The sequence below is a fragment of the Aedes aegypti genome, chromosome 2 (genome assembly GCF_002204515.2).
Source record: "Aedes aegypti strain LVP_AGWG chromosome 2, AaegL5.0 Primary Assembly, whole genome shotgun sequence".
Classification (NCBI taxonomy): domain Eukaryota; kingdom Metazoa; phylum Arthropoda; class Insecta; order Diptera; family Culicidae; genus Aedes; species Aedes aegypti.
Window position 1 is genome coordinate 404,620,262 of NC_035108.1, and position 14,935 is coordinate 404,635,196.

The window sequence follows — 14,935 nt, forward strand, 5'->3', positions numbered from 1 at the left end:
GTTGCTCTTAGAAAAACTTTTTTATTTTAGATTGCACCATGTTGAAACTGTGCTTAAAACATCTGGTTTTACATTGAAATTTTACAGAAAAAATTTGAAAAAAATCGAAGATACCTATTTTTTGCAATTTGTGTTTTAAGGTTTAACTTCGATTTTTTCATGAAAATAAAAGTATTTTTTTCAGTGTATATTTTTTTTACAAAGCCTGTTTGATTGTCTACCATCCCTCCTCAGACACTTTTTCTCTATAACAAACGGTTTCCGAGGTACATTTTTTTAAAATGGTGATGCTAAAAATACTTACGCCCTTATCAGAAGTTACTCTTGATTTTAAATGGTCTCCACCAGTGGAAAAAACTTATTCTATTATATTGAAACTATGTGCAAAATTCCATTTGAATCCAAGGTAGTCGAGTTTCATCGTTTACCGATTTGGCGTGGAACCGCTCGGCCGCTCATTTATATGGAGCCCGACCATTGTGTATTGTCTGCTGGTCTTCCGCCTTATGTGTCGGATATGCCCGGAACTTCAATATCTTGGTAGAGCACGGTACTAAAGGGCGAACACGAAATTATTGCGACACATTCAACAGGGCATAACTTTTCTACCATTGGGTAAAAATCAATCAAATTTTGCACACTTTCTCATTGATGTGGTGTACTGTTTACATGCTGTCAAACTCGAAGTCGTGTTTTTCTATTCAACGAAAATGGAGTTGAACCAACGCGAGTCGAGAGAACAAATTCTTTCCAAACACCTGGAATTTCCTGAACTGTCACACCGGCAGTTGGAAAAAATGTTGAATATTCACCACTCAACCGTCTCCAGAGTGTAAAAGCGGTTCCAGGAGCGGTTGACGTTGGACCACAGCAAAGGTGCTGGAAGAAAATCGGGACCAGAGAACAAAAAGACAGAGGGAAAGGTGAAGCGGATGATTAAAGCAAATCCCAACGTCTCAAGCCGTGATTTGGCTGAAAAAATAGGCATGTCGCAGAGCTACATCCAGAATGCAAAGAAGAGAGCTGGACTACATACATACAAGGTACAGAACTTCCCAAACCGCGATGAGCGGCAACAATCGACGGCTAAAACTCGGGCACGGAAACTCTACGAGAAGATGCTGACAAAATATGGCTACTGTGTGATGGACGACGAAACGTATATAAAAGCCGATTTTAAGCAAATTCCGGGGTTGGAGTTTTTCACCGGCAAGAGCAAGTTCGATGTGAACGGCCAATTTAACCTTTCAGTCGTCGCGCGGTTTGTCACCGTCAGAACCACCGCGCTACTGTTGTGAACGAATAGCGAGCAGTGTTGTACAAAATCCAACAGCGCGACGACTGAAGTGTTAAGAAGAAGAAAATGTCGAAGTTCGCCTCCAAATATCTCATTTGGCAGGCCATCTGCTCTTGCGAACTGAGGAGTGAGCCTTTCGTGACAAAGGGCACAGTAAATGGCGAGATCTACAAATCTGAGTGCCTCGAGAAGCGCCTTTTGCCGTTCTTGCAGCAGCACGACAAAGCTCCGACATTTTGGCCAGACTTGACATCATGCCACTATTCTAAAAGTGTCCTGGAGTGGTATGAGGCCAATTCTGTCCATTTTATTCCAAAGGACATGAATCCGCCAAACTGTCCGCAGCTGCGCCCTGTGGAGCAGTACTGGGCAATAATGAAGCGGGAACTTCGGAAGAGCAAGAATTACTGTCGGGAAGGACATGTTAAGAAAATGGGAAAAAACTGAGAAACTGGTACCGAATGACACTGTAAAGACTTTGATTGAGCGCATCAAGCGAAAATGCCTTCAATTTTACACTCAAGGCTCCATCGATTAACTTTTCTTTTGATTTTTGAAGTAAATAAGTTAAGATCGAACCCTTACCGATCCTCAACAATCATCCATACACCAATCGCTTTATTGGTGTATCATCATTTTCATCATTCCCGGCAACAACAACAACAACGACGACGTCCACCACACCGACGACGATAGCCCAGCTAGTAGAACGGAAACAGTAGTCTAGCATCAGCATTTCATCACCTGACAACATAGGTAGCATTTACGTGGACAACCCCCGAACGAGACCACTAAACGAAGCCACAGCCCTTTAGACCCGCGGCATCAGCAGTTCTTCCACAGCAACAGCATAAGCATTGCAGTAGGTAGTGAGGTTTGATCGTAATCAATAATTGAATAAAGGTTCAGTTCGTTTTAGGCAGTAGATCGAATAAGTTCTTTTTTTAAAACTTAGTCTGGGTGACACCCTTCTTCACTAATATATGTATAGAACTACCCTAAAATTTTGGATTGATTCTAAACATTATAACAAAATTGGCATGACATTTTCGGTGTCTCAATAATTTCGTGTCCGCCCTTTAGTTTGAGAGCTGAACACAAAAGTTTGATCATTTCCATGGTAATTTCCATGCAAATTTTAGATGGCATTTGCACAGCCAAATTTCTACTAAATCATCTCAAACTTTGGGAGAATATTTTTTATTATTTTCGACACCGTTTAAGCAGGTAGGTCTTAAAACTGCATCTATTACCTATGTCCTTCAAAATTACAGGTTGGGTTTAGTATGTATGTTGCGTTTATTACTGCATGCTACGGATTCTTGTCCGTAAAACTGAATGAAATTCAGTATAAACCTAAGCATTCTTATATTCGCATTAGGTGTTTATTTTTTTGAAATATGTGGCCAAGAAAAATCTCGTTAATTTGGGTTCCCTGGATCTGACATCTGCGAGCGACATCAAAAAACGTAAATTTACAGTTCACATTATGTAATTTTCAGCCTTTCGAATTCTAATTTCATACGAGTATATTTTCGGTAGACCTAGGCTCAGTTTTACACGAAAGCCGTGTTATTACAGATAAAGTATTGAAAATTTATGCTGTTTCAATAATTGCATGTAGTAGAGATTTACATTACGGGTAATAATTATCATTTCCAAGAGTAAAAAAGCCCATACTTCTAAATACGAAAAGCTCTGCCATCCAGCGGTAACTTTAAATTTTCAATCCAAACCGACTGCTGCCTAGCACCACCCACTCGAAGATGAGGCCAATTTGCCACAGTTCACTGCGGTCGCCAAAGGCTTCCGAAGCGATGCGATGTCGTCGTCGTCTCGCCGATCCCAGAAAGATAAACATCTGGTTGTGATAACAAATTTACATCGTGCCATGGGACATCTTCATTCGAGCCTCCATACGGACTACTGATTGAGGCGTCATACCTTTGATATGGTGGTGGTGGGTTTGATTTTGTAGGCCGATGTTTTTGCTTCACTACATATTTGCAATTCAAGATGAGATCCAGTTAAAAATTGTTCAGAAGACAAGTTGAAAACAGACACAGTTCCAATTCGAACGTAGCGCCCTGTAAAAGTAGAAGCAGTACGAGACATCTCGCACAAATACCAAATCTGACAGGGTTTTGCAGGGGTTTCATTGTTTGAGCTCAATCTGGGAATACGTACATCTTCACGGTCGACAAAACACGTCTCTATGGGGGCGCTTCGCAAGATTTGCCGGCTGTCTGTAGTTGTTTTGTTGATTTATTCCTTCATGGTGCTGTTGGATTTTTTTTCCCGTCGGTGATTTTGCTGACTGATGGAAAATCTTTCGTGCAAGTTTGTCGAAATGGTTTCTTCTGGTAAAGTGATTGCAGAACTTTTTGATAATATGTTCTGCTTGTGATTTATTGAACGAGACTTTGTTTTTTTTTGTGCTGGCTTAATCTGTAATAATAACTGTACCATTCAAGCGGAAACATAGGCTACGTAAAAATAATCTAAATCCATGGATGTTCATTTAATAACACCGTTAAAATATAAAACAACGAGCCTTGATCAAGCAGAAACTATCTACCTCCACCGTTCAGGTGAAATCCACGCGCAAATAACAAATTTCCATAATCTCGCTCAAGGATTTGTCGGGTCTAATTTTCTAACGTAAAACACATTTCCGCGAACGAGCCACATCATCATACCCCACTAGCCAACGCCAACGTCGTCGTTGCCGTTGGCTTATCGGATAAAACCGAAGCGTGCTTCCTTTGCAGTGGAATATTCGCCAAATGCACTGCATCCATTCGACCGCATAAAATCCACACCTTCATTCCACAGTTTCCCGCAAAATTTCTCATCTGATTTCCCATTTTCTCTCTCTCTTTCTTCCTTTGTGCAGTATTCTGTATGCTGATATAGTTGGCTTTACCGCCATCTCATCGACCTACTCGGCCCAGGATCTGGTGAAAATTTTAAACGAACTTTTCGCACGATTTGATCGTCTGGCAGAGGTAAGTTTTCCACCGGTTATCATTTCAGGATTATGTTTCCGACTTCCCCGGGCATCACCGTTGTCGTGAAATGTGAAATTGAATGTGTCAAAGAGTGTTTTAAAGCAATCGAAATACTTCATCAGCATTTCACAGAAAGTTGAGCACAATTGAAATGAAATTAAATAATGTTCATCAGATGATTCGCAATAGTTTTCTCAAGCTGGTACATGAAATTGATTTAGTCTGAATAAGGAATGAGACGGCTGACTCGGTTGACGAAATCGCTTCATAGCCATTTGAACGTGAAAGTTTTGATGTTCCAGAGTGATTTAATTCACAAGATTTTCTTTTCTCCGTTTTCATCATACAGTTGATACTACTGGGCATTCTCTATTTACTGAAAAGATGAAACAAAGTTTACTTGCTGAACGGTTTTTTTTTTTTCGTGTTCACTATGGTCAAAACTGCACAGTTATGTGACCAAAATTTTGGGAGTGAATCATTTAACGAAAAAATTGGGGTGGGTAATGTCTGTTACATTATCGCGGGGTTGACGTAGGACTACTATGGACACAACTTCGATCAATTCTGGGTCAGACTCTTACAACAGTGCGGTAGCTTTTTGTAGGTGATAGGATATTTAATGATAGATGATAGGTGCTGTGATTGTGAATATTCAATTACGTTTTTGTTTTAAGGGAGATCTGTCACTTGGTTTGGAAGCTTTTTCAGAGTTCCGGATTTCAAAGTAAAATACTTTAGAAAGGATTTGATTGATTATGTTTGAATGACAGTGAAGTTTGGGTATGAGTGTAATGTAAGATTATTGATTATTTGTCATGTGTATGGATTTGTAAGTGTACTAGTTTTGTGTTGTTATTGATCAGATGAAGTTTTCAGAAATTAACCATTTTTTTCCGCTTGGATCGCATCTCAGCAGGCAACAGATCGGCTTGCTCTGACCGGTCGTGCTTCTCAGGCACAGACATCGATAGCAAAGGACCCTCCCCCACCCTCGTTTGTCTTGCTTTGCTGTCTTTTCAAAAGCATTCTAAATTTGCCCCATTTTTTGTAGAATGTGTTAATTTTCTAATCAAAGTGTTCCCATAAAATATGAAACATCAAAGACGCTGTTGGAAATGCCACTCTATTTTACAATCGTAGTGAAATGCTGAGCACTCACCCCGACGGCACTGCAGCAGCGTCCGCGAGTACAGTCTCAAATTGTTGAGTCATAAATTATTCATGGCAAATGAAATTTTGTATGAAGCTGTGAAATTGATCTACGAATATAAGAAGTCATAAAGTCGGAAATATTTTTCTTTTAACTATTTTCCACTAATTTGATGGCCCTAAAAAGGGCCGATGGCTTAGTTAGCTTCGATGTTCTTACAGATAAATAACACTGCGAGATGTTATCAGTTGATTGCCATGGTCAAACGGGGAATCCTCAACTCAAATGTAGAAATTTGAGCAAGTTATTTGCTTTAACGACGAACCAGCCAAATGTTTCGTGGCGTGGATGGCGCACAACAGCAACAGGTAGTGGATCACCGGGCTTAAGTCGAAATCTGAAAACGTTGCTCTCTCTTGAAATCTTGAGCGATTTCACTAGTCCAACGCTTGATTAGCAGCTCCTCGGTATTTGTTCTAAACGGGATTGCTTCTTGACCACCAATGCTGATTTTATCACGAGTCGAAATCTTGAAGCGCGGCGCCGATGACGATGGCTGGGTGAACGCAAACAAGCGGTGAACCGCAAAGCGTGAATGACTCGCTCGACCGTGTTCACAGCTCAACCGCAAATTTTCCTGTGGACTGCTTCCTCTTCTTCTTCTTTGCGGTGACAGCGGTGCACCGCGGTGATGGCTTTGGCTTCGGACGGCATCTTGTCTCGGTCGGTCGACGGTCCGTTTGATTTGAGCGAAGCAAGACAAACGGGGGGGGGGGGGGTCCTTCGCTATCAATGTCTGTGCCTGAGAAGCACGCCCGGTCAGAGCAAGCCAATCTGTAGCCTGCTGAGATGCGATCCAATCGGAGAGTGAAAAGCAAATCACGTCAACTTTTCTCTAGCACCCCTATTTATAGATTTGCTTGAAATCAACGTTTTCTTTTAAACCAGTTATTAAACTATTTGGACAAGTATGCGGGATTCAATAAGTTAACGACATGAATCTTTGATGTCGTGTCTTCCGATTGAGGTGCTAATCAAGGAATTTCGTTAAGCCAGAAAAAAGTTATAAACGTTTAAAATATTTCATGCCAACATAACGCTCTTGGTTATGAAATTTAAATTTCACCCCTGTATAGAAAGACGTAGTTCTACGTCAAAACAGAATTGTCGTTGGATTGTCTTTGTCATTAATATGGCCTCACGGAACTTCGTAGAGTTGTATCTTTTAACTAGCGATGGGCGATTTTGAATCGATGTTCCGAAAATCGATTTTTTTGTTCCGATTAATCGATTTTTTGAATCGATGTTAGCAGCACTCAAAATCGAGTGAATCGATTTTCTTCATTCGATTTTCTGTTTCGATTCAAAATTATGTAATTGATTGGAATTTTTAAATGAGTTGATGAAGTTTTGAATCAGCCTCAAAGGGTTCAACATATATTTTATAATATCAAACGTTATTCAATCGGAGGAATTTAACAATCACGTGTAATTTCTTTGGTCTTATTTTGAAAGCTTGTTCTTGTAAATTTCCATATGAGCTTGACATTTGAATCGATTCAAAAACATCGATTCAAATGATTCAATTTAATCGGTGAATCGATTCTACACATTGAATTTGAATCGATTCAGTAACATCGATGTTCTGGTCAAATTTGTCCAACGCTACTTTTAACCCAAGACCGGTCATATCATGTACTGAGTACACTTTCGCGCAAAAAAAATTTGGGTTCACCCCCCAAAAATATATACAAAAGTGATTTGTCCTTAACTCAGTGATTATACGTCTAATTGAAACTCTCTATGGCGCATTCGAAAGGCAATGTGCTAATCTTATTTCGTAGGTATTTTAACATATTTTTTTTAAATTTTGTTCAATAATCTCTTTTTTCAGGTCAGCTTAGATAGCCGCGTAGCGTCGGTAGTGATTGTTTCAATTAACACTACGGAGTGCCTGTTCCGGTGATAAAAGTCCACCTCATAGGTGATCCCTAATTCATAGTGTGATGCGGCTTCATGAGTCTAAATAAAACCTACCGCAGACAGAGACTGTGGAGTACCAGGGCACAGTATTGTGTCCTTCATGCGCTACCTAGAGCAATTCTGTAGGCGATCTTGAGTTTCTCTGAGACAATCAGCTGACCTTCTTCAGTCTCAAGCCTGAGTCTAAATAAGGGTGGGAATATGAATATGTTAATAATTAGTTCAAATTACTACCTGTACGGATTCCCATAATGCGTTTTGCACTGTGTCCTCTGTGCTTTTTCGCATTTGGCAACTTTCAATTGATACCGATCTGGATTTTTCGATACTGGTCTTTTTCGTGCTAAGATTGCAAAAAGCTTAATCCTACCTAGTTTAGGTAGTGGCTACGCCTAGGATTGCTTAGATCAATCTTCTGCCTAAAAGAACAGCAAAGATCAATTTTGGTAGAGCTGAAGTGGCGCTAGTTCAAGAACCTTACTTTCGTAAAGAAAATTCTATCAAGGTAACCTTGTTGTTCGAGCCACTGTGTGACAGCTCGAAGGTTTTTGAACTTAAAACTGTGACCCCCGGATGCTGCAATAAATTCCAAACGCGACAACAGAAATGCAGCGAGTCAAACGAAACGTGGAGAGGCAAGAGAGAGATCGACAACGGCAGAGCAAGAGCGACTGAAAGAGGAGAAATCTACCAGTGTTTTTTGAGCCACCAAGCGAACAAATTAAACTTTGTAAAAGTGTAAAAAAAATATGAAACAGTATTTCTCGTTTTTCCAAAATTAATCTTCCGAATTTTTGCTTGGTGGTTTCGTCAGTTTACCGGTCCGGATTTCATCGATTTGGTTTTGCTAGTTCCGTCGTACAGTCCGCTACACTTGTGGACTCTTGTGGAGTTTTTACTATTTTCAGTAAACATGAAATGGCGAACTCGCGTGCCATACCTCGTGCATGCGTGCTCGTTGACGGAACAATCGTTGCTACCGTCAAACGGGGTATCTTGCAACAGGGGTGAAACTTGCAACACATCGACATGTAACCGAACAGTCGTTTTGTTCAGCATTGAGTTAAATTATTATGATTTATTCCGCCGTTTATAGACCTTAGGTATACAACAGAAGGTTTTGGCAAAGGTTTGGGTATCGTTTATTTTTTGGTGAGTTTGCTGGAGGTGAAAATCATATTAAAATTTGGATTGTATAAAACTAATGTTGAAAAACGTTCTTTGTACCACACAAACGGTAGAAATATGTCATTCGAGGCATTTGCTATCAGTTACAGTACTTAGTATTGTACAAATTGACAACATAAAAGTTTTGACATTTTTTTGCTTAAACACTATAAAAATTCAAAAACGTTTTTGACTACCCTTGTGGGGTAACTTGCAACAGCAATTTTGATCTCAATTGTTTGATATTTGCTGCCGTTTGTAATCGAAAACACATGAAAAAATTGAACATATATTTGTACAGTAACATTGAAATGTTTGTACCTCAATCAATTCAATACACTTTTTGTATTGACAATTTTGGACAATTTAAATAATTCGTATTATTATTAGATTTAGTCTTATTTTCTTCAAGTAAATGAAGAATAATTTAGAAAATCTGCATAAAAATTAACTTACAGATCAGTCATTGGGAACTCTCTGCATGAAATGTGATGGGAGTTATGCCAAAACCCAACAGAGACCATTTTAAAACATACATATCAATATGTTATACGTCGCTTTGATTTAAATATGTCTAAAAAATAATTTATGTGAAGTAAAACCTAAAATACCATTGTATTTGTAGAAAAGTTGCATTAAAACGTTTTGATGGCTTTCCAATAACTGTCAAGACTTATGATATGCTAGAATTTTCCAGTGTGGACACCCTATGCAATGCCAATGAAGTTTTCAATCAAATTGGTTCAATACTCATAATTCAATCAATAATATTTAGTTTTCTTAGAGAAAACTAGCCTGTTTCTGATAATTGTCATGCTTTTACTGTAGAAAATTATTGAATGACCATAATAACACGAAAAAGGATACATTTTTAATAGTGTACTTTAGGTAGCACTGTGTGTTGCATGTTACCCCACATCAGGGGTAGCATTAAACATGCATATTTTTCGTCTCTCCTGATTCCAGAAAACTAAATACTGATAAAATTAATACCGCGTGGTATTCTTTACGTAGCAATTAGGGTACCAGATGGTTTTTGTCTCATCTGAATCCTCAATTTTTTCATCCATATTGCTTTGAAGTTGAAAATTGTTGCAAGTTACCCCGTTTGACGGTACACTTATTTCTGAGTTAACAACCAGAGGTGTATGTGCTGTCACAATATAAGTTTTGGTTGGTGACCTCAATAGGAAATACGTCTATTGTTCGGTTTATTTACCACATGAAGAACTATCCCCAACTGATGGTTTCAAACGAGTTGTCTTACACTGTGTAGACCTTCTGTTGATTGTAAGCAGTGATGATAATGCTCATCAAATCATCTGCGGCAGGTCATATAATAATTTGAGAGGCTTCAGTCTAGAGAAAATTAAAAGTACAGATCTTTGATAACTTTCAACAGGCCCAACCTTCATCAGTATTCAGAAGAGTAGATGTGTTAGACATAATACGCTGCTCGCTCAGAATCAGTCTCGACTCACGAGTTGCCGAAAAGAAAAGTATCCGATGAGGAATCTTTGAACATTCGAAAGTTACTTCGCAGACTTTGCGTTTTAGGAATACCCGGTTAACAAACTGAGAACTCTCAGGACTCATGAAATATTGAGGTAGACAATCCTGTAGTCCTGATGAACTGCATCGAACAGGAGGTGGTGGAAGTAGAGGAGCTTGAGACCAAGCAGAAGGGCACGACTGAGGAACGCCATCAGAAGACGAAAGCGGTGGAGAAAAAAGAAAAAGAAGAAGGACAAACGTTGCCAATCACTGTTGATTTACCGCATCCACGACAGTCAACCCGATTACATCCACGACAGACCGACCCCAAAAGTGTTTTGGCTAGCGCTGCAGCGGATTTTCGAGCGACGGAGCATTGCTAGTCGCTTGCGTCTAAAGAAGAAAAGATTACTCTTCGGCAAGATGGCGCCAGCCTGCAAGAGCACCTCCTCCGGTTTAACCGATTTGTTCGGGAATACAAATCCACCGGTGCTGGCATTGATGATTTCGATGATCGTCGTGACTGCCATCGAGACAATGTCGGAATAGTTGAGATTACTCGACGAAGAAACGAAGCGGAAGAGTGCAGATGACGAATCTCTTTCGACGAAGCCGAATGCAGCAACTTCCTCCGGATCACGAGCTCGAAATTCATCGAACAGAAGAAGAAAGCGTGGAAGTGTTTTGTCTGCGGCCAAGAGGGGCACAGTGTCATCCAATATCCGGAAAAGAAAAAGAAGAACGACTCGAAGATGACGAGTGCTCACTACGGTGCTGGCGGAAAAGGTGTGTGTTTCAGATTTAATGGACCATCCCTTACACGCCGGAACAGAACGGCGTCAGCGAACTTATGAATAGGAAAGGATAAGGATAAGGCGCGCTCCTTGATGCACGATTCTGGAATCGACATGAAGTTCTGGGTGCGGCAATCCAAACTACGGTGTTTTTGTCAAACCGCAGTCCAGCGAGTGCTCTTTTGACAGCATAAAGCGTGAGCCGGATCTGAAAAAGATGCGAGCGTTCGGTGGATGTCTACGAGCACATTCCAAATAAACACTGGCGAAATCATGACGAGAAGTGTTTATTGACTACCGCGTCTGGAATCCAAGATGGTAGGCCTTTGCAGTCGAGCGTGACGTGGTTTTCGTCGAAAGTGGTAGAAGCAAAGTTTCCCTGGTTCGAGTCAGCAGTTCAGCAAGTCAGGACCACAGAGAAAATAGAGAAACTTTAAAGTAGATGGAGTACCGTGTACCTTTTAATTCCATCAACATTAACATCAAGACCACGTTTTTGTAATTTATAGTAGTGTACAAAAAAGCTTCAAAAGCCTGGCCTGTTGTGTGTCTGTACGGTTAAAGACTCGCGTTAGGCGTGCTTAACCACTAAAAAACTTTCTCTACTGCTCCTGTGCCTCGATCTCCCCCGAAACTATATTACACAACTAGATCGGGGGAGGGCTGTGCTCATGCAGTTTGTCAGTCGCAGCCTCTAGCTGTTTTGCTAGTTCGCTGTTGGAGCTTGATGTCGTCAAAAACGCTGCTCACTACGATATTCTATGGTGTCTCTGCGACTACTGGTTTTGTCCAATTGGCGGTTGAGGATCTTGCCGGAGCTTTGGACAGCTTTCTGTGCGACAAAGCATACTTCTCTTAGGCTGGCTTAGTGTTGAACTACTACTTGATGCTCATGTGTATTTCGTTGTTCTACACAGATAAAAATAGTTAAATTTCAAAGTAGTGTTAGAAATTCATCTATTGTTACAGCATTACGTTTAATTTTCATCTAAAGATGCTTGAATGTTACATGATCGTGTAAATTCAAAGTATATTCGATTGAAAAATGAGAGATTGATCGTTGACATTTCAGTTTATTTTGATGTTCCAAATATGTGCATGAAAATAAACTTTAATTTACAACATATTTTTAGCTGTGTACGACGACACGTTACTGCTACTGCTATTTGAGCTCTCCTGATTAACCAGTTGGATGCCCAGGTCGGTCCAGCGATTCCGGTTTGAGGATGGCTTCCGGTACACTGGCGCTCCGACCACTCAAGCCGTTGATACGATTCGTACTGCTCAGAGTCCCCGGCGGTGGATCTATCCTACTCTGACGATTTCCCCGGCGGCGGAAGATCTCCCGAACCGATGCTATCCGGGCAAATGCCGAGGTCGGTCCTGCGATTCCGGTTCACCGTCGCCCCGACGACCATTTTCCGGTACTGTTTCGTGAATTACTCAGCTAGATCCCGGCAGTGGACTCAGCCTACTCCGACTCGACGTTGGCTGACCAAGTGCCAGGGTCGATTCTGCAATTCCAGTTGGAGGATGACTTCAGGTTACGCCCGCTCTACTCGGTCTAGTCCCCGACAGAGCATCTAGCCTACTCCGATCACGACCTGGAGTTCTCTGGTCTTCACGCCATTTCCTTTGCAGCAACGACATAATCTGAATCAGAACTCTTTTTTGAGCTTGTAAAGATGTCCAAGTAAACGAAATTCGCTAAACTAATGGTGACTTAATTTCTTCTGATGAAAAAGTTTATGTATGTTTATTCAATAAACATTTTACCGGACATAGAATATATAGGTGAACCAAATTGTCTTTTCATAAAGTTACGTGTCTGTGGTTTCGGTTTGTAGTATCGTAACTACTGAATCGATTGATGACCACTTAATAGTTTTGCTCCTTTCAAATCTCCAGTAGCAGTTGGTTATCCTGTTTGCTGTTATATCCTGTTATGCTCCAGAAGGGATTTGAGTCCCACTGAATTCTCGACTGACGAGTTCTTATAAAACTCCAATAAAATAGCACAAATTTGACTGAAAATTTCACATAGTGTATCATTGTCCAACATCATTCTGCATCCACAAGCATCGCCATCCATCCCAATGGCTTCACTGTGCGCTCACAGCATCACGTCAACTTTTATTGGACTTCCAAAACAAGTTTTATGACTTAAATTCCTTCTTTTTTTCTCTTTTTTCCCCGTCGGACGCTTGTTTGGCACCATTCCCAGAAATACCAGCAATTAAGGATAAAGATCCTGGGCGATTGCTACTACTGCATCAGTGGAGCTCCCGTAGAACGACCGGATCACGCCGTCCTTTGCGTCCACATGGGTTTGTCGATGGTGAAGGCTATCAAGTGAGTTTAATTTAATTAGAAGCCCTGGACCAATTGGCAGTAATTAGAGCCACAGAGCGACAGAGAAAGTGGTCCAGTGACTGATTCTTGTTTGTTTGCCTCGATGTTTTATTGTGTTCGCAGATACGTCCAGCAGAAGACAAATTCTCCCGTTGACATGCGAGTGGGAATCCACACGGGAGCTGTCCTGGCGGGAATCCTCGGTCAACGCCAGTGGCAGTTCGACGTGTATTCCAAGGATGTCGAGCTGGCCAACAAGATGGAATCCAGCGGCAAAGCCGGGTAAGTGTTAGGGAGGGGGATGAGGGCCAAATTTTCCACCGGTACTAACACAGTGTAACGCACAAAATGTGAACAAAATTCTGATTTCACCCATACTAGCAAAACCAAATTTGGATTTTAACAGTTAAGTTAGAAATTTGGTGTTCAGCTCTATTCTTTTTCAATACGGCATAAATAGGTATGCCATAAAGCCATAAACTAATGACAATTTCTCAATGCAACCTTCGGATAAAATGATCTTCACACAAAAAAAAGTTGTGTTAATATATCGTGGCGCTATTTTAATTGTTTTATTGAGTTCTAGTACAAAAATTCTAAAAAAGTGGTATTCTTTTACATTTTTTGTTTATTATCATTCACCGTTCAGATTTTAGCATGAGTATTGTCTTAAAAAATAAGCTCTCAGTTATTACAAGCATGAATATAAACTAATCTGAAGTCCTAGTTTTGTTTGCATTCGATGACCTCAGATATGATGCACTGTGTTATTATTGCTTCCTATCTAACCCCACTAACCCTAATTATCGGATGCAACAACACGCGTGTTGGTGGTGAAAATCCAACCATATCCCCACGGTCATTTGGCCACACCGATGGTTGTTCGTCATTGAAATGCTAACGTTACCACACATACACTAACCGAAAAACTCCCCCACTCTAATGAAAACAAACAGCCGCGTTCACTTGTCGGAAAAAACGTTGAGCTTCCTGAACGGGGAATTCGAGGTGGAACCGGCGTACGGCGAGAAACGGGAGGAAGCACTGCGGATAGCCGGGCTAAAGACGTACTTTATTACCAAAGTATTAAAACCGGTGAGTGGATACTTTATGCTATGTGATGTGTATTCGGAAATCTACTTAGGGAGTAACAAGCTTTGGGATTTGTTCTGAGATAGGATGGTGGGCGTTGGCATTGACATGTTCCGAAGGACGTAAATATTTGTCTAGGGTAGGGGTTCCTGATATTAGACCTGAAGCTCGTGATCATAATCAAGGAATATATGAAAGGTAAACTGGTAGTGCGTTCTTCCACATTTTGTCCCTAAACAGCCATCGTCATACAGTGACAAGATTCTGGCTCATCCTGAATTCTGTTTTAAGTGTGGCTCTGTCTGCGAATGGCCTCAAAAGTCCATTCACAAATTTTACTCTATAACAATTTTTCTTTTTCTATAATAACGAGATTTTTAGCTATAACTTTTTTATCATATATAACTATCTCAGAAATGTAACAATAACCTCTGCACCCTTATTGCGTGAAACTATGAGGGGCAACCACACGGGATACATTTCATACTACAATTTCCTGAGAAAGGTTCCACAAGCAGTTCTTCCAAAAATAACTTCCGATTTTTTTCAGGCATCCCTCAATTAGTTTTTCAAAGTACTAATGCAAGAAAAC

The 14,935-nt window shown here is 40.5% G+C and overlaps 1 protein-coding gene across 3 annotated transcripts in view; it reads left to right on the forward strand.

The window, feature by feature from the left end:
• The window catches only part of LOC5571858 (adenylate cyclase type 3), a 210,622-nt gene that overhangs the window by 133,780 nt on the left and 61,907 nt on the right, over positions 1-14,935 (forward strand). For all 3 annotated transcript variants that reach the window (XM_021847233.1, XM_021847234.1, XM_021847232.1), the window contains 4 exons: positions 4,194-4,305; positions 13,124-13,251; positions 13,375-13,533; positions 14,208-14,346. In XM_021847233.1, the coding sequence (XP_021702925.1) occupies positions 4,194-4,305; positions 13,124-13,251; positions 13,375-13,533; positions 14,208-14,346 (538 nt within the window). The remainder of the gene's footprint in view (positions 1-4,193; positions 4,306-13,123; positions 13,252-13,374; positions 13,534-14,207; positions 14,347-14,935) is intronic.